The 22,539-nt window shown below is 41.8% G+C and overlaps 1 protein-coding gene across 1 annotated transcript in view; it reads right to left on the bottom strand.

The window, feature by feature from the left end:
- Positions 1 to 1,802: 1,802 nt before the first annotated feature.
- The window catches only part of TEAD4 (TEA domain family member 4), a 42,856-nt gene continuing 22,119 nt past the window's right edge, over positions 1,803 to 22,539 (bottom strand). The window contains exons 4-11 of the mRNA XM_009874626.1: positions 22,241 to 22,375; positions 21,467 to 21,510; positions 19,010 to 19,065; positions 18,141 to 18,271; positions 16,982 to 17,155; positions 6,353 to 6,493; positions 4,754 to 4,906; positions 1,803 to 2,042 (exon numbers count right to left, since the gene is read on the bottom strand). Coding sequence (XP_009872928.1) covers positions 1,929 to 2,042; positions 4,754 to 4,906; positions 6,353 to 6,493; positions 16,982 to 17,155; positions 18,141 to 18,271; positions 19,010 to 19,065; positions 21,467 to 21,510; positions 22,241 to 22,375 — 948 coding nt within the window. The 3' untranslated portion in view covers positions 1,803 to 1,928. The remainder of the gene's footprint in view (positions 2,043 to 4,753; positions 4,907 to 6,352; positions 6,494 to 16,981; positions 17,156 to 18,140; positions 18,272 to 19,009; positions 19,066 to 21,466; positions 21,511 to 22,240; positions 22,376 to 22,539) is intronic.

Raw genomic sequence — 22,539 nt, 5'->3', positions numbered from 1 at the left:
GAGTGTGTTCTAGTAAGAGAATTTTCCCTCCTTTCTTCCCTCCCTCCTTCCCTTTCCAGCCTCCAATCTAATATACAAAGCAGAAGTGCTCCTGATGGTACCCTGGAAGGTGGCTGGCTGAGCATTTTTCAAGAATTTCAGTGAGAGGGTGTGAATTATTCAATAATAGTTCTGAAAAAGCCCAATGTAGACTTAGACCTTAAAGTACTCAAAGGGTTAATCTGAGTTCATAAATCATGGGAAGAACATTCTCTAGGAGTTGAAGATTTACACTTTGAAGGGAGTTGAGATTTACAAGTGCACAACACAAAATTGTCAGTCTGTGAGATGACTCCTGGAGTACCTTGTAACTGAGTACAACTTACAACTTCAAATAAAGAAATGAAACATTTTAAAGGACTGGGAGATGGTTAGGAAGCTGGACGAGATATGTAAGTCATCAGGCCTCTACATACACCGTGGGAAGAGTTGTACAGCATCTTCATGGAATCCAGTGACACCTTAAACTGGCTGTAGAAGGGAGTACCAAGCAAGCTCGTGAGTTTTTGAAAGAAGATTACACCTGTGTGTGGCCGAAGCCCTTACCATCTGGCATTCTAATAAACCACTGATGTCTCAAAGTATCTCAGATTCCTCAGGTACCCATCAGTAGTCTTCTCTCTGCCAAAAATGCTAGGATGGAATCATCTGAAATGAGAGGCATTTCCTAAGGTGTTGTGATGCTTTGTGTAAAGAGAAGACATACCACATATCCAAATCTGTGCCATGGGACTGTGCTTGGCCATCCAATAAATTTCCTGTTCGGTGGCTGCCAGAGAGCATCATGCAACTCACCTCTTCTCCCAGAGCAACATGAATGGCTGGATCTTCCCCCACATCAGCAACACTGCGGGGATCAAGATGATTGCTTCTCTGTGACTCTTGAGTAAACCACCTGAGTTTACAAGTAAAGCCAAGAGACTGTGTTTGATCACCTTGGAAACATGGAAAACCTCTCTGGCCAAACTGCATTCCTTGCAAAAATTGGCGCCTCACTGTCTGCAGCTAACAGGTGGGAAGAATTTGATCTCAGTAAATAATTATTTTGCTGGTGCACAAGAAAAGAGCAGAGTCTAGCTCAAGCAGTGTTAACTGCACAGGGTGAACAGAAGCAAAAGCAGCAAGAATTATTTTAGTCAGTCAAGTCAGAAGACCTGATAGAGGAAATCTGCTGGGCAAGAAAACATGATTTAACATACCCACTTTTCTAAGCATAACTTCATCTAAAAGGCAAAAGGCTGGCCTCTCACTATCATGCACAAACAAGAGGGAAACTGTATGCAGCCTTTAACAGGAGGAAGGCTGAAGAAGCCTGTGACTCTACATCTGCTAAGAGGAACAGCTAGACAAGCAGCTAGGTAGGTTATATGTGCAATCTCTATATACATGCATGTACCCACAATGGCTAACTGACATCTATATAAACGCATGGTAAGCATATCTGTGCCTGTGTTGACAGTATATGAGTGCACACACTTGGCCCAGATTTAGCGAGAACATTTTCAACCTGTGGTTGATGTGGTCAGTCTTCTGGAAGCTGCTGCCATTGCCCTACGTGTATGCTCAGGTACATACAAGTTCTTTTATGGGTATGATCACAGCCTGTGTGTGCGCTGTGGGAAATACATTCCAGAGGATGCTGTTTGTGGTGAAAACCTTAAGCAGTTATTTGTCTGGCTCTTTGACTCAAAGTTTTTGTCCCATTTGCATAACAGCCAGATACAATCTTACTTGACTGTGTCAATCACAAAACAGCTCAGAGGTGCTTTTCTGAAAATACATAATATTTGCAGTTTATTTTTCAGTTTGGTATGAGGGGAAAGGGGTTTTTCAAGCACGGATTTCTTTCTTAGACATGCATCCCATGGATGACTCAAGGCAGATAGGCTCTAGTCCTTCACCAGCCGGTAGATGTGATGCTGGGCACCGTGGTCACTAGTTGAAACTTCAAAAACATATGCTATGCACAGCAAGGTCTCCTGTGTGTCCCTGTTTGTCACAACCTAGACAGAAAAGAAGAAGCTGAGATAGCAACTGCTGTTTTTCTGCTTACATATTTCAACACATTTAAAATAGAACAAAAAGTCAGTAATAGGCAAAGAACAGAGAAGCAAGCAGGAACGATACACAGCTTGGCCACCACAACCCCAGTCCATGTGCCCACACACCCAAGCAAAGCACTTTCTCAGCATCAGGACTACAATGCAGTGAAGAAACCAGGGAGGTGAACAGAATTCACTGTGGAGAAAAGAAAGCTGTAAACAAGCAGTGACCACACAAGTAAAAGCAGGTCCAAAAGGTCCTCTACTTCCCACCCCTGGTGTTGCACATTTCAGCAGAGAGAAGTCATTTCACACAAACTTTCTTTCTGCTCTGTTTGTTGGGTACAGAGAGGCTACCTCTTGTGGCACATCCACTCCTGCTCACGTATGTGTTAATACATCACAGCCATGAACAACTGTTCCTCCATCTCCTCCTGCTTGTCAGTGGTAGACACAGACCATGAGGATTACAGGCTATAACTCATTTTACAGGAGACTTATAGGTTTAACTCCATTACGCTTCCCATTCCATGCACTGTAGACGTCAGAAGGATGACTGCTACACTCACGCATTCCTACAGAAGCTCCTTTTTTTCCATTTCTTGTTCTGTGGTCCCTTAGGAACCTTAGCTTTTGTGCAATGTGACTCAGTGCCAGCAGCATGGTGGCAGAACAGTGTTGTCCTAGTTTCAGAAGTACGCATTACCTACACTATATGGCAGGGACAAGCAAAATGTTGCACACAGAGCTCCCAGCTCAGCTTTCCTCTCTCTGTCACTGCACAAATTTACACATTCTTGTCATCTGAGTTTGTGCCATAGCTAAAGTTTCAAGCAGTTCTCTCCTGCTGGAGGAGATATATTTTTATCAGCAGTAGAACCAACTCAACTGCAAAAGAAAAACATACCAGCTAGAAGATTGGACTATACCAAAGCCCAACTATTCTTATGAAAACAGAAAGAAAATAGATGTTTTCAAACTTGTTTATTTATTAATTTTAGAGGCCTGACTTTGGTTTATTCTGTTTTCTTTTTTTACCTCATGATTGAGTTCGCAGCTGAACTAACCCTTCTCCTTTTTTCTGCAGGCTGTTGCGAGTTATAAAGGTAAGGCATCAAAACCTTTTCTGGAAAATGGCTAAATCCAGAGCAGTGTGCAAAGCAAAATAACTCATGCTTGTGAGATTAGGGATATCTAACCTTAATAAAAGGGTCTAGAAAAAATTTAGTTATACTTGCCTCAGAAGTTGATAGCGGGGACTAAGGACTAGCAGCATGTCTTGCATAAAGTATGGCCACTTTTCAGCCTCCCAGTGGGAAGTGGAAAATGCTCAGTCTGCTGCTCAGGCAATGGGACCGCAAGGCAATATATAAAATACATAAAAGCCAGCATTCACACAACACATACCTCTCTGTGACAGAAGGTAAGGGAAGGACATGAGATTACTCAAAACATAAAGCCCCAGAGGAAGTATAACGATGTGACAACTTCGTTCCTAAAATTTATAAAACGTGCTGGCCTGACTGAGGAATGAAACATGAATAAGCCATTACAGCACTCCTCAGTATGGATTACAGCACACAGGCCTTCCATCTCTCTGTCCCTGCTCCCTTCCACACTTTTGATCATCTAAAAACCCAAAATCTTAGCATTTTTACTCCTCTTTTCTTCCTGATGCTAAAGATCTCAGTACAAACATGAAAAAGTAAAGCCTTCTAAAGCCCTGTGAGGTATATTAACCTTGTGTTTTATAACTGAGGTACCCGAGCCACAGAGCAGTGAAATGTGTTGCTTGAAGACCCACAAAATCTCCAGAGAATGGAATGATCACTTGAAATCAAGATCACTTGATTTCCACTCCTTCATACAGCTGCTAGCACCTCTTCGACTTACCCATCCTCAGGTTCTCTGGGCAAAGATCTGAGACATGTCTTGTAGAGGTGAGCACAGAACTCAGTCCCTTAGGAAAATCTGCCTTTTAAACTGTCTTTGCCTTGTTCCCAAATTTAGGCTGCACCTGAGCCTGGAAAGGCTCCTGGTATAACATAGACACTAATGCAAACCTAGTTGTTCTAGTCTTGTAGTAGTGCTCTACCTAGAGGTTGCCGTGATTCATAAAGGTGTCACAGAGCTTCTTCACTCAACAGGCCCTTTTTCTTTATGTGCCCCCACATTCTTTCCAGGTTCACGACAGTGCTGAGAAAACAACTTTTTTTTTTTTTCCTACCTGGTCAGTGAAGAACTCCTCCCATGACAAAATTATCATGAAAGAGCACCTAACAGTGCCCTTTTCATTTTTTTTCCTTGCAAAAAGGACCAGGGTACAGAAAGGACCTTAACTCTCGACCAGTAGTAGAATGAGCATTTCCTTCACTGACTTGTGCATTCTTCTCCTTCTTTTATCTCTCTGCCTTGTGAGTTCTCCCTTTATCTTTCTTTTTTTTTGTTTTTTTGGTCTCTCTCACTCAAGTCTCTCAAATTCTTCTGCTTCTCTGCAAGTGCTACTATTTCTAGAGCTCCATAAATGGTCTTAAGGTGCAATATACATGAGACATAGTAAATTCAATTAGATGCTGAGCTGTAAAAGGAAATCTGCTTTGTCTCACAACGGTGAAATCCTGCATGGGGCTTACATGTTTCCAAGCTCCAACAAAAACAGTTGAAAGTCCCACCTGCAAGATAGTAAAGTTTTCCAGCACACTGTTCATCATATACTTCTCAGGAAGGTGCTTGAGTTTATGAATGAAGTTTATCATGTATTCGCAGAGAGGGGAACGGTGAATGCGATAGGAATAGTGTCCATTTTCATAGCGTGCATACTCTGTCTGCAATGCAAAACACAGAAGGGGCACATGGGGCTAATGTCACATTAGTAACATAGAGATTCAGAATGGAAAAGTTACTATGGGATTTTCAAGTCATTTACTTAGAGTAACAAGCTGATTAATCATTCCTCTACAGTACTTTGCAACAAGATCAGTCTTCTTGAGGCCTCTAACTTCTTTGGCTTGATTTCTTTTTTCTTTAGAATAGTGGGCTTCAGCTTATAGGCAGCAAACTGGCAAGAAGCTGTGAAAGGCAACTAAGAGGAGCAGACCCATGGTAAGCTGTACTATGGTCTGCATCTCTACTGGAAAAAATTAAGTGTAAATAAACTGAAAAAGCTAAAAACTACGGCTTTAGCAAGACCAGAAAGCTCCTAGTAATGACAGAAATTGTATGCTCAGGATGCTTCACAGCTGGAAAGGACTAAAGGCTTCTGGTACCTGTTAGAGAGAACATTGTATCTCTGCTCTTCCTTAGAGGAGTTTGGCCAGCGTTACACCAAGGGATTTTTCTTCTGTTCACAGTCACATCTTAGTTGCTGTATATTTCATCATCCTTTGAGCAGAAGCTGAGGCTGGATTCTGTTATTTCACAGCAGACCCTTAAATGCCCATTACCTCCTTTAACCCCAAGAGCTTGTTCTCCCTTCCCGTGCACCATGACGCCTTTCTTTGGCGTGTCTATCCCATCGTGCAAATACATAACCAGACTTCAATAATGTCTATCATATGTCTGGAGATGGGTCTTGGGGAAGGATGTAGCTTGAACTGACTGCTGACAGGAGAATTACTGCTGGTCTGCACACAGCTGCTCCTCCTGCAGGCTCCTTGAGAAAGAGAGCAGCAGGAAGCAGGTCAGAGGAGCCCTCTTAGCAGCTGAATGTGGCATCAGAAAGAATTTCTTCAGTGTCAGATCTATGCATAATCATGCACTTCCACTGTTTCTCAAGCTGTAAGTGTGCAAGCACTAAGATATGCCTCATAAAACGGTAAGACTATAGTCTGTAAATGATTAAACTCAATTAACAGCTGTGATCTATAAATTATATGTTTAAAAACACTGATGAAAGCAAGGGGCTTTATTTGGTTTTACCTTTCTGGACTAAAAAACAAGGGTCCAGGTGTCCTAGCTTTATTTTGCTCCCAAAACAACCCTCAGAAAATCACCAGAGCAGAGAGTCTTACATATTCACATGTCTTCAGAAATGAAGATTTAAGAAAAAAAGCAAATACAACCAGACTTTCAGTCAAGTCCTGAGAAAAGGCCGTGTGGCAGGCTGGAGCAATCTTACATCTGTGTGTCTCAGAAATAACAAACTATGGCATCCATCTCCCTGACAACAAGCATGGGATATATTTTGCCTTGAGGTATACACAGGATGCAAATACTTCAGGTGACAGAACAGCAGCCAGAGAGAACCTTGCACCCATGTTTCTTCTCCCTACCTCCACTTTCTCCACCACCTGCTTTCCAAAGGAACACACTTTGGTGGAACAGGTAATGACCATGTTTTCTGGGCTCTCATATTGGCTGGAAACACCATAGAAAGATCTGGATTCATCTTCAATATTGGTGTTCAAATCAGCCTGCCAAAAAAAAGAAAAAGCAAGAAAAATAGATGGTTATCAATAGATGGTTATGGTGATTTTTCACCATTACCTTGTGTAGCCAAGATTGTAAGGTCTTGGAGTGCCGAAAGCTTCTTAAGCAGATGAATGTACATCAAGCAAGCAGGAGAAATCTGAAGAGTATGCACTAAAACCCAGCTGCTGCTTTAGAAAACAGTGGTGGGGATTTACATACATATTGGGGAAATCTAGTGGAATATCATCTTAACATTAAAAAAAATATGACACAGGCCCTTGCCTTAGCTGATATTTACCATAACTGAGCAGTGCCAGGACAGTATTCACAAAGCACGTGGAGAGCAGACAAGAAGGGCACTGCAGAGACAGAGCAGTGCAACAGACAAGCTTAGAAGGGGCTGCCTCACTGAGGAGAAAAAAATTATAATATTGTAATATTATAGTGTAATAAAGCTTTTCTACCCTGGATATGTAGGTAAGGAGAAAAAGTCAGCAGAGAGAAGTGTGTAAGTACACACATTAGGCTGAGGTACTGTGATATGAAGAATGTAAGTAGACAGGATGCAACATAAGGAATGTAAGTTGTTGATGCATCCAACCCAGTCCCACCAGAATACAAATCCATCTGCATTAGCAGCCACAATTTTCACATGCGGGTGCGTAATAGTGGCCACTAGAAGCCTTTCGCTGGGACCTCACTCCTGAAAATCCCATCTGTCTGCAGCTTCCACCAGAGGTCATTCAAACCACACTTATGAAGAGCTGTTCCCTTAAGCTCTGAAAACACAAGGGGGGTATGGCAATGCCCAGCTCAGCTTCTTACCTTTCAAAACTAAAAGGGCGGAGTTTCTCTGTACTCCACAAGCCCAGGTGCTAGCTTCTGTCAGCAGAAAAGCAATTATCAGTTCCCATAGGCTGCTTCAGACTATTGTGAAGGGAACTGAGGGAAACAAGAAACTGAAGAACATGTATTTCTACTACAGTGGGCATGGTGTGAGTAAGACTGCATTAGATGCCATTCTAGCATGGTTTTCTTAGTCAATGTCAGTGAAGGTTTTTTACTGAAGATCTAGAACAGCACTTAGGTAAAGCAATGCTAATCTTGGAACTGGAACACCTCAATAATTAATCCCCCCTTTCTTTGCTGTACAGAATACCTGTCTATTCTCCAACAAGAGATAATAGCGTTCTCTTATTTCTCTTAAGTAGCAATTTCAGAAGAGGTTTAGGTCAATCTAGAAAGTGCCAGTCAAGCCTTCTCCCCATTTGTAGCCACAGAAGCTTGCTGCTGCCTTTGTGCCACCATTAGCAATTGTACAACTCTGGTTAGCCAGATGAGAGAGCTGATCTCAGCCCAAACAAATTTTGTTGTGGCTTTGGTAGTTGTCAGTCAGACAAGAAAGCTCACTTGGATCTCCACAAAGCTGCAGAGGCTAGAAAAAGTGACAACACACACAGAAGTTGAGGGTATCTCCCTATTTTGAGAGCATGTACTAAGGTTGGCTTGAGCCTCTTGGGAAACTGCACCTCACAGCTGTAGCTTGATAAGGCCAGGCTGCTCCTGACACCAAGAGAGAGTATTCTCACAGCCCTAGAGCAGTTTGCGCCTCCCTATTCCTCCCGTACTGACACAAATGTTTCTGTAGCTGTATTACAAGACTCACAGAGGAATTGCTCAGCTAGTTCTCAGCAGAATCAGTTCCCTGACCTGCTTCAGAAGCACATTTGTGCGTTTAGCAGCAACAGGGAAAGCAGGAAGCAAGACTGCTTCTTCTAGTGAGCGCTGAGTTTGAGTAAGTACAGCAACAGCTAGCAACCTGCTAGAAGCCACGCTTTGTTGTCACACATTTCAAGTTAAAAATTTTGCCCCTAGACAGTTAGGCTGAGCCATCTCTGTACCACAACACTCACCAGCAGCTCCCGTCGCACAGTTATTGTCACAGAAGAATTCATCATTTTGCCAATAGCAATACCAAAAGCACTAGCAGGAAAAGCAGCCATGTAAGCATGTGCAGATTTCCATTCAGTCCAATTCCTATGGCTGTTAACTTGCCACTTCAGTTATGTGACAGAGGAGGCAGTAAAGGAAATAAAATAAACCACCTCCTTATTTATTTCAGAAAATTCATCTGTTTTCCACTTAGCACAACACTGGGGCACTGTTGCCACTGTGCACACATATGTCCACCTACATAAAAACTACCATCTGCATTAGATAAATGATGCCCCAGAAGAACCAAGCAAACAAACCAACACAATCTAATTACCATGATATTTGTTTTTAAGTAGAAATTCAGAAGCACATAAAAGACAAAATTTAGGATAGGTTTTTCATGAAGTACAGTGGGCAGTGCATCTCCTGAGTTATCTTCCAGACTAGCAGCTGTGGCCTTCAAAGAACTCTAGTGGGACAAAGATGCAGTCCAGGCAAGAGGACAGAAGGCTCCAGTGTGTGCATCAACACTTCGGTATGGACATACAGCTTCCACTCTGCTCACTCCACTCTTAACAGAGAGCATAACAGCACAGTACTTAAATGCACGATCACAAATGACCTTCAAAATGACTGTTGCTTTGCACAGTTTCTACAAAATTCCTTAATAGTTGTACTATCCTGACAACAGATTTTGCATGAGATAAAGTCTGTCTGTCAGAAGGGCTTACTGCCTTCTCTGTGACTCTCCTTTTTAAGCAGAATTCATCCCTCTGAGGTAATGACAGACCTCTACCCTTGTGAATACACTTGGCTTTACGTGTGTAATGCTTTCATACCAGTTTACACCAGCTGTGCAGTCATCCCTTTATGTCTTCCTAAATTTGTTTTCTCATGTATATTATATATTCAAGAACATTCTCTGATTTATCAGGACACAGTCATACAAAGCTGGCAATTATTTTATTCTCATGTTTGCTTCTCCTCGGAATATAGCCTTACAAAGCAATTTGTCCAGCTGAACAGGTTTCTGGCTTCTCTTAACAACTTATCTCTTTTTGTCCCCACAGTTTTCTGCCTCCTCACGGAGCTGAAAACAGATTTGAGTATATGCTAAAATATATCAGTTAAACAATTCGGATTTATGATTTTTTTACAAAATCATTTCATGTTATTCACATTTGCACCACTGAGGTAGTGATAACTTTTGCACAAGACTTGGAGACAAGAGTTGGAAGAAGACTGAAAGCTTTTATATTGTCATGATCACCTAAATGGCTGTAATGCAGTTATGCTCCAATGGTTTGTCTATACTGGAGTGGCGTATGTGAGCAAATATCCAGGCTAGGTTTAACCTGATAACACAGGTATTAATAAGAACAAAGCCCAGGCATTACAGACTTACTCATAATGCAGGTTGCCAAGTGAATCATTATGGTCTTGCTATCAATTTTTCCCCACTACGGTTATGCAGCTACTTCGTTTGCACCACAGACGTACATGTATTAGAGAGTAGCAATGCTACTCTGTTCTGGTTTAAGTTTTTACTGAGTTACTGTACTACTCATTTACATGTCAATGCAACTAATTGTATTGTTTCTTTGACCTATACTCCACCTGTCTGAAGAATGATTAATTCCTTTCCTTCTCCAAAGAGGAACTAGACTAGGAGTCCTTCACAATATTGTTCAGTTATTTCCCTTGGGGGTGATAAACACAATGTATGGACCCAATTCCACTTTACCAAAGAAATTGTCCCACTGAGTCAAAAGAATAAAGAGTAAAGGCTACAGAAGCTTGGCAAGAGGACTGCTACATAAACATAGTGGAGGCTCTCACTGCAGAACTGAAAAAACATTTTCAGGGTCTCACTAGTAAAGTTGTTACGTTCCCCTAAAGTCTTAATGGTGAATTAAAAAACAAGTGTAAGGCCAGTTCCATTTCATGAGAAAAACTTCACTAGCCCTAAGAAGCCACTCTAGATGTTTCCACAATTTGGCAAGTCTCCCATCAAAAAGACCAGATTAGAACTTCATAGCTAGTTACCATCTAATTAATCAACTTCAAACTGTTCAGCAATAGACGAAATTATGGTAGTGCTCTTTGAATTAAGCTGTCACTGCCATTCATTAACATTATGTACAGTCAGGTTCCTGGAAGCCCTGTTGCAGTGAAACAATGGGGTCATGTTGGAACTCCCTAATGTTTACAATGCACCTTTTTTTTGTAAAGCGTGTCCCATATTATGGGCTAGGACTGTCAGATATGTCTTAGGCTGGTCAGTCAAAAAAAGCTGTGCAGCTAACTCCTTCTGTCGCCTCTGAAAATCTCAGCCCTTAAACATGTATACGTGGAATTCCAGCAACTCAAGGGAATAACAGTAGCAACTAGCTGAGAGCTCCAGTTCATGTTCGCAGGCGAATGGAGCTGCAGCACCTCAGACAGATATTGCTGGCCCTCCTGTTACAGCTTATTTACTTACTTGCTGATTCCCATCCTCTCATGGAAGTTACTGCTTCCATACCAGAGATTATTTAGCAAACACATACCTGCTCTTGAATTATTTGCAACCTGGTTTATTCATGAAAACTGAAAATGCCAATTATGTACATGAACATAAGACCCAGAAAGCGCTCAAGAGTGGAACTCTAATCTGTTCATTCTCCCCACTATGGAGATTATTACCTCCTGAAGGGACACAAGGCAGAAAATTGAGGAAGAACACTGTTACCTGCCATAGCCAAATTAACTTCTAAATGTCAACTGGACACTGAAGTAAATCATTAATGGATACAGTTAAACTTCCCATGATTGCACCAGGATTGAGTCATACTGCACACCATGAGGTCTCAAATGGCCGAATGAGCTACTGCTTTTAACTTAACATCTAGAAAAGCTGCAGCCTCCATGCCTAGATTGCTGTGAGCTCCTCACAACACCTAGGCCATTAGGACTAGAAACCACATTGCTCCTTTGGGGTAAGGACTCTTCCTTTCTCTTCATTTTCAGCATTTCTTTATCTAAAGAAAACTTTGTGTCAAAGCACACCCAGTCCTAGAGTGAGCACCCAAGGTGAGCTGAGAAAGGTCTGCTTTACTCTGTCCAGTACATTCCACCTCTCAAAGATGCAAGGGAATAATAGTGACTATGACTTGAAGGAAATTCATGTTCTCAGCATTTCATCAAGTGGGAACACTAATCTTTGCTATAAAGCCTGTCAGTGCATGGACTTGCCAAATATGTAACAGAATGTAATTCTGACCTGGAGACTAGAACCTAGGTCTAGATCTAGGACTGAGATGCCTTGCCCCCCCAGGCTCCCACTAGCCACTGCCAGCAACCGGGTGGGACTGCAGCAGGGGCAGCATTCACTGGTTGGGTGGTGTCCAACATTCAGACAGCTGTTCTGCATCTCTTGAAGGGCAAAGGTGAAAGATTATATAGATGAGGCATATTACAAGCTAAATCTGAGTTTTGAGCCACCAGTGGGACTGTACTACTTTATGTGACGAAGTCAGGGTTCTTGCTTTCTGTCCCAGAAGTTCTGTATCCAAAAAGCTGTGCATACTCTAGCATAACAGCAATCTGATGTATCTGGGATGCATTCAACTTACTGTACAAGCTCAGCACAGATGACATACTTGTCCATAGCTTGCCTGATGACTTCCAAACAAGCTGAAATCACAATCACTGAGGTATCCATGATTTAGCAGATTTCCTCCTTTCCAGAGATGTAAGTAGAATTTTTAAATACCTACAAGACAAGATTTCTAGATGGAAGAGAAAGGATTTGTTCTGGGAAAGGCACAGTAACCCTCAACAAGCCAGTATTAATTTGGGGGGTTTTAATCATATTGGTGGTCTGAGTCTCGTAGCAGCTCTGCTAGAAACAGCTCTGCTGAACTTAAGTGTATCACTCAATTTCTGCAACCCCAAGAAAGAAATACTTAAGAGAAAATTTGGCATCATGCACCATCCTAACTATACACTAAGCCAAGATTTTTGTCTGATCTTTGGTGGGAGTGAGTTTCACAACTGATTACTGAGAAAGGCCTCACTCCCACTACAATGAGGCTGTGAATAAAAATTTTTCTTAAACTCTTCACAGAAGTAAGTGTGACCTTTCAAAATCAGACTTCAGCTTATCTGAGGGTTTGAAAAGCAGTGACTGGACAAGGTCCAATAGCATTAAATGCTGTGAGAAACCATAGCTTGCTGATAATATTGCACAAAGGTCCCATGTGGTCAATGGAAAGGCATAGGCTGAACAATTCTTTAAGAACAGTCCAAAACTTCTGCCACTGCAGCTCTAGCCTCCAATAAGGAGGAGAGAGCTTTTGAGTTAGCCAAAGATAGTTGAAGGCTTTGCCAAGAGTATGGATAACTGCAACTTAGCTAGCCCCAGCAGGATTGTGTTATTTTGACAACCAGCAAACAGATTCCCTCAGCAGTTCAGTCTTTCACTCTGCTTTTTGCTGCCAAAAAGCTCTACACTGTTGAACACTGCCGGGAATAACTTTGCTGAAAAGTGCCATTGGCAGAGCCCCCTTACATAAGGTAGCAACTAGTAGGAGGTGGTGGTGGTGACTGCACATGAAATTAATGGGTTGTCAGACGTATTCTCAGAAAAAATGTGCAAAGATCATAAAGACCTCTGTTGCTAGCTGCTGTCTTGTTTGCTGCCTCAGACAGTGCCAAGGACAGAATGGACATGCAGACCAAATTACCACCTCCTTGCTCTCCAAGCAATTTTTGCCAGGTCAGGATTGAAGGCATACAGTGGGCAGAGCAGGGTGCTGAGGGGCATTTGTGCTGCTGCTGTTTTGACTGGATTTGCTTGGGATAGGCAAGAAGCCACGAGCGGGACAGCAGTCTCCAGCCCATCCCTTCAGCCCTTTCCACAAAAGTATAATTCATTTACTGGAAAGAAAACACTGAAGTGATTTGACTTGTTCAGCGTGCCTATCACAAAGAGTAAATTACTACATGTATTCATCACTGGCAGAAAAGGTCTCCTGAACAATTCCCCGATCCAGTCCACTGCCAATGGGTACTCCGGATAAAGTACTGCCTACCTTGGATTTCTTGTTTGTCATTTTCCTTCCATCTTTCACCCAGTTTCACAATTTCTGAAACCTTTTAAGATCTAAATGCACCATTCTACTAATGTGCAAAGCCCTGAAAACGCCTCTTCCCCAAACTATTAATAACGATGCATATAGCAGGAGTTCACAGGGAGAACCAAGTAACAGGTGGTAGAGATAATATTACACTGCAAAAGAGCAGAGCTGCCACTGCCCGTGTGTTGGGAGGCTAATGTCTCACATTCATTGTCGTGTGCTAGAATGCACTTGGAGCATAGAGAAATGTCACGCAGGTGTCATACACAGCCTGACAATCCAAGTCCCAGAGTTAGTTCATTGTACCATGTCCCAGTGCCAAAAATCAAGGAAGAATTGCAAACATTGCTTATGCTTCAAATAATCAACTTCTAACTCTTAGCTGCTGCATAAACAATTTAAAGCACCGTTGAACAAACATGTCTCTTTCTCGGTTCGGTCACACTAGATCCTAAGTGCTATCAGTGGTGTCAAGAAACCCCAAGCCTGGTGTTAAGTTAGATTTCTGGTGCACAACAGATCAGCTGGTATATTCAAGGCTTAGTGCAGTAACAGCAGGTTCCTGCCTCAGGTTCTTCAAGCCTAAAACTCTGTATATACAAACCCAGCTTACTCAATGCCTTGATTTTTTAAGTCTTTGTCACTTGAAACCAGCACTTCAACTCAGAGCCTTTCAAAAAACAATCACGTATCTTCATGTCTCAACACAGCCCTTCAAGTGTTTATTCACCAAGTTTAAGATTGTTGGTAATTTGCTTCAGGATAATACTTTTATCCTAAAATGATGCTATAAATTCAACAGTGTAGTAATTCCTTTATCTAACACATCTTTGGACATCAACAGTATAGTTGTATAGCTGTCCAGAATGATCAGTCAGCAAAATGAAAAAGCACCCTAGCATATACTGTTACAGAGGTACAAAAATGCAGAGGGTTATAAAAATCTCAGCAGAAATACAGTTTTCTTCTGTCAAACTGCTTTCTTACACCACGTTGCCTTATCTATGAAAAGTGTTTATTGGTAGGTGGGTTGGACTAAACACATCTATTTCAATACACCAAACTCAGGAAGTCCCATGGCACATGTAACATGGTGCCATTACACACATGGCTCATGTGCTTTTTTTCACTGTAACATGCATTACCTCAAAATGTCAGGCATGTTAAATACAAAGTTTTGCAACAAAATCTTTGGAGTTTTCCTCAAGAGTCCAAATTTTTTGGAGCAAAAGTGGCTTTTTATCTGCTTTAGTTATATTGCCATAGAGATTCTAGCTGAAACCTTAAACAGGATTAATGTAAACACACGTGTGAAACAGAGCAAATGATTAAAGCACCTCAATCCTTTCTCATCCAGAACATGCCATCAGGAATGGTGTTTTCATCCCCTACTACTGTCTACACTGAGAAACAAATACAAAACCAAATTATTTCCTTCTTAAAAGCCTTAGAATCTTCCATTCCATCAATGAATTGACTTGTAAACTTGGCTTATTCTTAAGTGACAGCTAATAAACTAAGTGTTTCCACCAATAAAACCTGATGTTAACTCCAGATAGGGTTCAACAATGAAAGAGTACCAAAAAAAAAAAATATTCAGAAAGTCAAAATAATAAACCAAGCCCAGAAATATCACTGTCATTATAAGTGTACAGATGCATATCCCCAGGACATCCTTTATACATTGGAGTAATGGTGTTTTAAATCCTATGCCACAGCTCTTTATGTAAACCAAATTCTAGTGAGTTGATACCCTCTGAACATCAGCCACCTCACACGGGCCCAGAATTAAGTCCAACTTAACGACATACCACCACATAAATCCTTCAAAAGCCTAACTTAGGTTGGCCAGACATGATGCATAGGCCACATGTATCCTTCTGATATCAAAAACCAAACAAACACAATATCCAGAAACAATCCCACAAGCACAAATCACACTAACAGCCTAGCTAAATAAATTCACAGTTGCACTAGTTCACAATTTCATTATAATTTCTCTCTCCTGAAGTCAAGGACTTCGAAGCATTTTTTTCTCTCTACCTAACTTCGTTCTCTAAGTTCTTCCTTCTGATTCCTGAAACTTTTAAAGCACTTCAGAGTGGTACCACACAGGAGCCAGTGCTCTTCACCTTGACATGAAGAGTGTCCTGGAATCCCTACCCGACAGCAGGAGGCAACTCTTACAGCTTTTTCCAAGGACCATTTCTTAGAAGCTCTCCCCTCTTACCATTTTTCCTTTCTTTTGTCACATCAGACTTCCGCTTCCTTTTCAAGGCAGTTCTTAGCAGGACAATTAATACCCGATTTTGTCAAAGGACATCCTTCTCAGCAAGGTACAGCTCTCTCTCCCAAGTATTTATCTTCTACCCAGAACAGTCTTTTACTTTTTGTTTTAACCATACCAAACAGGCTTTTGTGTACTCTGACAGAGATTAAATACACGAGGTACCCAGCTCGGTAGCACACGGTCTGCAGGTAGTAAAATTATGTGTCCCCAAAAATCCCTAGCAACTAATGCTCAAGCACCAGACACTTGAAGAGCGGACAACATTCTCCAGCTTAGTTCTGGAAAGGCTGGGCTTGGAACAGCTGGGAAGTTGCATCTCAAGGCACTTAACTCTTCCTTCTCCTGAAAGCACCAGTTATGAGTATGAGTACTACGAAATGTGAAAGCTCTTTTCTTATCATTTCGCTCCTAACCTGGCGTTGAATTATAAGTGGTAAACTCCAGGTGAAAGGCTCCAAATCCTATTACACATTCTCTCAGCCATCTAGCATGCAATTGCCCCAAGCTGCTATTACTTTTAATCTTGTAAGAGCTACGACAATATTGATCATCAAAACTATTTTGTTTGTACCCTGAAGCACAGTGGCACAGTTTTTACAAATTTCAGCTAACTCACAAAAATCCAAATTGAGTGAGTAGGCTTTTGCCATGCTGAATTCTGCCAACTTACTAGAAGTCATTTCAATAATATATTATCAGCATAATCCAATTTCATTATGTCTCTCTTATCTTTTGTCTGTCCTTGTGCCTGCAGTAAATATGCATCTGTAAATTATTAGTAGTCGGATAACACAAGATGCAGCTAATGAGATAGGAGAAGAGATGGAAAAACAATGCCTCTGACTGAGAAGTTACTTAACACTGAAAGAAGCGAACACGTAAGAGTAAGGGACCAAATCACCATTAGCAAATAAAATCTTCAGGTGCTCCAGTCAAGAAAACTTTACAGATGACGTTGTGAAAGATACATCTTATCTTGCTTCAGGCCAGAATGAATGCCTTGTACAGTGAATGAAAGACCTCCAGTGACAGTCGTGTCTGCCTGCACAGGGAAAATCTGTTGGGAGGTGGCAGTCTTCTAACAGCTAGTGAGGCCTTTTAAGTATATAGCAAATGGGTACCCTAACAAAGGGTCCTTCCCTTACCCAGAATTTGACAAGAAAGAAGGCATTAGCTGGCCCCCTTTCAAAGAGCTCCTTCAGGCCCCCTTTTTTCTCTGGGAACTTGTCATAGATCTGCCGGATATCCACTGCCTCGAGGTAGGGGTCACTGTAGCTGGGGCTTGACTGCCCAATGTGCACAAACAGGTGTTTGTTATACTGCAAGAAGAGGAAAAACATGGAATTAGGAAATTGTTCAGTACCATTCTGTACATACTGAACATTCATGGTTCTTCACAGAAGACTAATGGAAGTCACTGAAGATTTGACAGCACTTTCTAAAAGAACAGAAGTATAAGCAGAAATATATTTGCTAATACTAGGTCATGCCGTTCTTTCTTTCCTGTCAAAACATCACGCTTCTTGCTTCTTCCAAAACATTATTATTAGTTTTTTTCCTATATTCACTCATAAATCATTGCCTCATGCTGCTGTTATATAGTCTGAAATAACCTGAGATACAGTGTTATGTTTCACAAGTCATTCAGCCAAACCTCAACACTCCTGTCCTATGAAGAGCTGCCTGAAATTTTGCAGCAAGGTACCCACCAGACACCAGCATTGTTTTTTAAACTTTTCAGTTTCAGACAGTGGAAATGTAACTGGCCCATCACCAATGTATGTCTCAAGATGCAGTCTCTCGAGGTTTAGCGAGACAGGCAAATCTTACTACTTCCATTTTATAGGCGGCACCATGGAAAAATATTTATATAGATTCATTTCAGTCATCCCCAAATTTAAGTTCCCAGCACACCAGAGAAATATGTGGCTTCTCGTGATCTTATCATCACGTGATTCTGGGTCTATCCTCCAAGGCTGAACAGGAAAGCTAGAACAGCCCAGCAGTGGCAGTACCACTGTCTTATGACCTCTGTGCCTTGAGCTCTGGTATGTGAATATCCATAGCCCTGGAGAAGGAGGCCAAAAGCACATGGTACAGAGCTGGCCATATCGCTATAGGCAATTCTGTCCTCTAAGAGAAGGAAATCTTGTATTTCCCACAGATGGCTTTCTATTCTCAGTAGACTAATGAAGCAAGCATTTCCAGACACATGTAGTAGTAGAACATATCCATGACGAACAGGAGCTACCTGAAGACCAAAAATTAATGAGGGGTGGAAGGCACTAATGGAATGTATCTTACTGTGTCTTGATCTTGTTGTTGTTCCAAGAATGCAGAGAATTCTAACATCCAAAGTTTGGAGCTAGCAACCCTTCGTCCTTGCCAAGCTGGTGCTGATGGGGAAGGCGAGAGGCCAGTAGGAGACTCAAACCCTAAGCACACAGGATTTATATAAAAAAATTTAGAAAGATAAAAGTTGGTAATAGCTTTCCAGTAGAGCACCTTTTCTGATGACTTCAGGCATCATGCAAAAATATCATGCACAAGGGTCCTCACTCTACCTGTGCTCTAAATGGCTTGTCAGATACCCTCTGCCAAGACAGCGTTGTCAGGGTTGGTAATGATGTAAAAAACAATCTCTGGTTTTTGACACCAGAGAAAACACATTAAGCAACTTTAAGAAAACCTAGAGACTGAGCCCTAAATGAGCAATGAAATAAACTGCTTTAGTATCAGTGAAGCATCACCATTAACATGACCATTAACCTCCTAAAATGGGGAAATTGAGAAGGAAAAGACATTTGTTGTTCCACTTAATGAGAAACTGTTGTGATGGAAAATGGTGTTCTAGTACATGCAGCATGGTGGAAGAACAGTAGAGAAACTCAAATTTTAATTTCTGCTGAGCCAGAAGGAAAAGAAATCCTGAAAGAATAAACCTAAAAAAATATATTTTAAAAAATAAAACAAAATTTAAAAGCTTCAGCCCTCTCAGTAAAAAGATGAGAATGGGCAATAAGGGGAAATCATAGAAAAGTTAATTTTGGGCTCACTAAATTGTTTCAGTAGATAAAAACATATGTTTTAAAAAAATTAAATTTTTTATAGTGTTGGCTATTTTTGAAGTTGGAATATAATTTAAAAGCAAGGAACTATATTTCCTTACCTACCTGGTAATGGCAGTGGAGGCTGTACAGCATAAGGTTGTTGAGAAAAAGGTTTCACGCTACAGAAGTAAACAAAGAGAGATGGTTAACAAAACGAAAACAAAATCCACAAAGCAAACAAAAAGAAAGTGTCTTTGGAAAATTATCTTTCTGTGTGGGCAGGAGAGTTATGGAGAAAGACTCAAAAAATCGTAAGGGGCCAGGACTAGTCTGAATAAGATTTCCCTGCAGGGCATTTAGCAGGCTCTCACTGCAGACTTGTTATCCATAAATCCTTATGAGTCTGTTAATACACTACTACCCATTTGTCTTTTCCTTTTAGCCACAGATAGGTGTAAATTTATGCACATGGATATACACCTAGGCTGGATGCCTCTCAGACTTTCAGACCCAGATTCAGACATGTTCAACATCCACAACTGAACCCAGCTTTCAAGATAGCTCAGCTTCATTTTAATACCACTGTAAGAAAAATCAAGATCTGGAGTCATCATCTGACACCAGGGGTGCCAGACACTTCAAGCTTCTGAAAGAACCTCTCACATTGATGCTTCCTCGTTCAATTTCAAGCTAAAGGCATAACATACACTTTTTATTCCTCCTAGGATGGCTTCCACTCTTTTACTAGCTATTCTTCCCCACAAGATATATCAATAGTATCTGCTCCCTGAACTGTTCCACAAACATTAGCAATAGCACCTTTCCAGCTTCTTGTCCTTAAGTTGGCCTAAATTTCTACTTTATGTGATAAAAAGTGTGACTCCATACAAACAAACGAGCACAGAGGAACAATGGCAGGTGGAACAAGCTAAATAATACACTGGCACAACTACACCCAGAGCCATCACTGGTGATGGTGGTCACAAGCCAATTCAAGGTCAGTCCATCAAAGGCTTATCTCCACACCCAGCCAGGGGAGCCCAAGTTTCTGTCAGAGAAACAGATGTCCTGTCCCAGCCTCTCCCAGGGCGGCCACAGGAGAGCCATCAGCCCCATTGTCCAGCTGTGACAACAACCTCTTGAGCCAACAAACCAGTCACCTTACAAGCTGAGGGGCTTACGGCCAAGATGGTATAGTACAAGTTCTCTACTATGAGGGTGGTGAAATACCGGCACAGGTTGCCCAGAGAGATGGTGGAGCTCCATCCCTGGAGACACTCAAGGTCAGGCTTGATGGTGCTTTGAGCAACCTGATCTAGTTAAAGATGTCCCTGCTCACTGCAGGGGAAGCTGGACTAGATGACCTTTAAAGGTCCCTTCCAACCCAGTGTATTCTGTGATTCGATGAAAATGTGATTGCACAAGATTTATTATGGGGATGTTTAGAGAGAATATGGCAAACAGTTGCATCCAAGAAGGTCGGTACAGTTGGCTATCCGTGTCCTGTACCTTGTCAGTGCAGTCTGCCCTTGTCTTCTCACTGAATTCTACTTTTGTTTTCCTGCGTGAGGAGCTCTCAGTCTTGTATGCATGTTTGCTTGTTTCTGGAGCACCAGCAGCATGAGGGTGTGATCACTACCAATTATCAAGCCAGACTAGCAAGCAAGTAGATGGTCTGGGAGCCTGCTGTGTCTCCAGGGGTAAGGATGCTTTCCGCTGGATGGACAGTGAAATGACAGAGAAACTGTGGAATTTGAAGATCGACTGAAAGATGAGTATGTGTGTGTTTATCTCTGGGGGAGACAAACCAGAGAAAAAACCCAGCTACTGGGTATCTAAGACCAGGGATTTACAGCCTGTGTGTGTTTGTGCACATGCATCTGTTTGTGTGCATGTGTGAGAGGTCTGCAACAGCAGCCACTGGAGTGGGGCTGTGGCCTCAGAGGCTCACCTGCCAGCACACAGGGAGACAAGGGATCCCAGGGCAGCTACTGGATAGATCCACAGCACTGACACACTTTCACACTCATCAGTCAGAGAAGGGCACAGGACAAGGCTCTTGGTGCTGTTTGTATTTGTGTGAGTGCTAAGCATTGTTTTCTGCACTGTTCCATGTGGCCAGCTGTGTCTATCTGTGTGTGAGTGCAACTCACATGCATATCTCTGCATATGCCTGCTGGGAATACATGCTCAGCCTTGCTACTGGTTGAACTGGTTGAACTTGAGAGCATGGAGCTGCAGCAGCCTCATGTCCATCAGGCTGCTAGATTCAGCCTCTCCCTAAAATAACACACATTAGGCTGCTTCAGTCATGGAACACATGAAAGGAGTGTAATCCATGTTGAAGGTACCACATGAAGACATAGGGGTTTATCTATTTAAGATTCTCTCATGACTCTCAGTTTATCTTCAAACATGCACCTTAAGTCTCAGATCAACAGTCAGGTGATGTGTCAGAGAGCAAAGGCTACATTATCTTAGCATTTTATAAATCTTGTAATAGCTAATGATGTTCCTCAGGCAACATATAGGAAGCAGCAGAAAGACTTGCTTTGGATGCTCACATGAAGGAATACTCACTCTTGGGAAGATCCAGCTTGGCCTGGCAAAGCTCCTTGCCAAAACTGCAAGAGAACAACATACAAACAAAAGTCACTACTCTTAGGACAGATGAAGAATACGGCTTCCTCATTTCTAAGGAAAGAAACTGCAAGCTCATGGACTTTTAAAGACGTAACTGAGTTATGTCTCTTCTTTCTACATTCCTGGTTTCATTCCTGTGGAGGTGCTGACTGGTCTTCATTTTCTTTCTATGCACTACTACTAGCAACATGCAAGCAACTGACCCAATAGTGGGGTTTAATGATAAATATTATGCATGCACCTTGTGCCTCTGTCTCCAAAACTTTCATGATGCTACTTCTCTTGGAGGGACCATTTTGCCCAAGAGAGCTCCATGGGAGTATTTTGGTAGAAATCAATGCTATCAATCTGTGATCTAAGCACTCAAGGATGAGCTTGGGAATGATAAGCATGAGAAAGGGTCGAGATGGCCCAAACAGTTTTAATTCAACAAGATTCTGGGCTAAGAAAAGAGATACAGACACCTAAAAAAGTTTCAGGCAGCTGAAAACCAAAAAGATCTGATTGTTATCTCACTTGTGTAATTTTTTAAAAAACATATCGTGAAACTCTATTGTTTTACATCAGTGTCAGCAAGGAATCAGACACAAATTGTTGGAAGATAATGGGCTTTGGCCCATTCTTTCTGATGTTCTCAGGATTTTCCTGAGCTGGTCCCAATACCCCTCAAGTGTCTTCAGCCCAATTCCCTCAAGAACCTGATTCACTCACCCCAGAAACAGCAGGGTAGGCTGGTCGTGGGAGACCAGGCAAGGCCATTTTACTATGGAAGGCAGTTGCAGAGATAATCTGGGCAGATGACATTGTAGCCATACTCTGCATTGCTTTATCTTTAGCTGCCTGATCCTATAGGCAAGAGTAGAAATAGAAAAAAACAGAATTATTATAAGGATAAACGAGTTGCCTGGTTAATGCTCCATAACAAGGATTCTCATCAGCTTCTTTGTGGGGAACAAGCACCTCCGAAAACCTGGGCAGCAGACTCACCAGTAACTGTCCTAAGAGCTCTT

This window comes from Apaloderma vittatum, unplaced genomic scaffold, assembly GCF_000703405.1.
Source record: "Apaloderma vittatum isolate BGI_N311 unplaced genomic scaffold, ASM70340v1 scaffold3068, whole genome shotgun sequence".
In the NCBI taxonomy this organism is placed as follows: Eukaryota; Metazoa; Chordata; class Aves; order Trogoniformes; family Trogonidae; genus Apaloderma; species Apaloderma vittatum.
The sequence above is the reverse complement of the archived record's forward strand: the minus strand, read 5'-3'. Positions and strand labels throughout refer to the sequence as shown.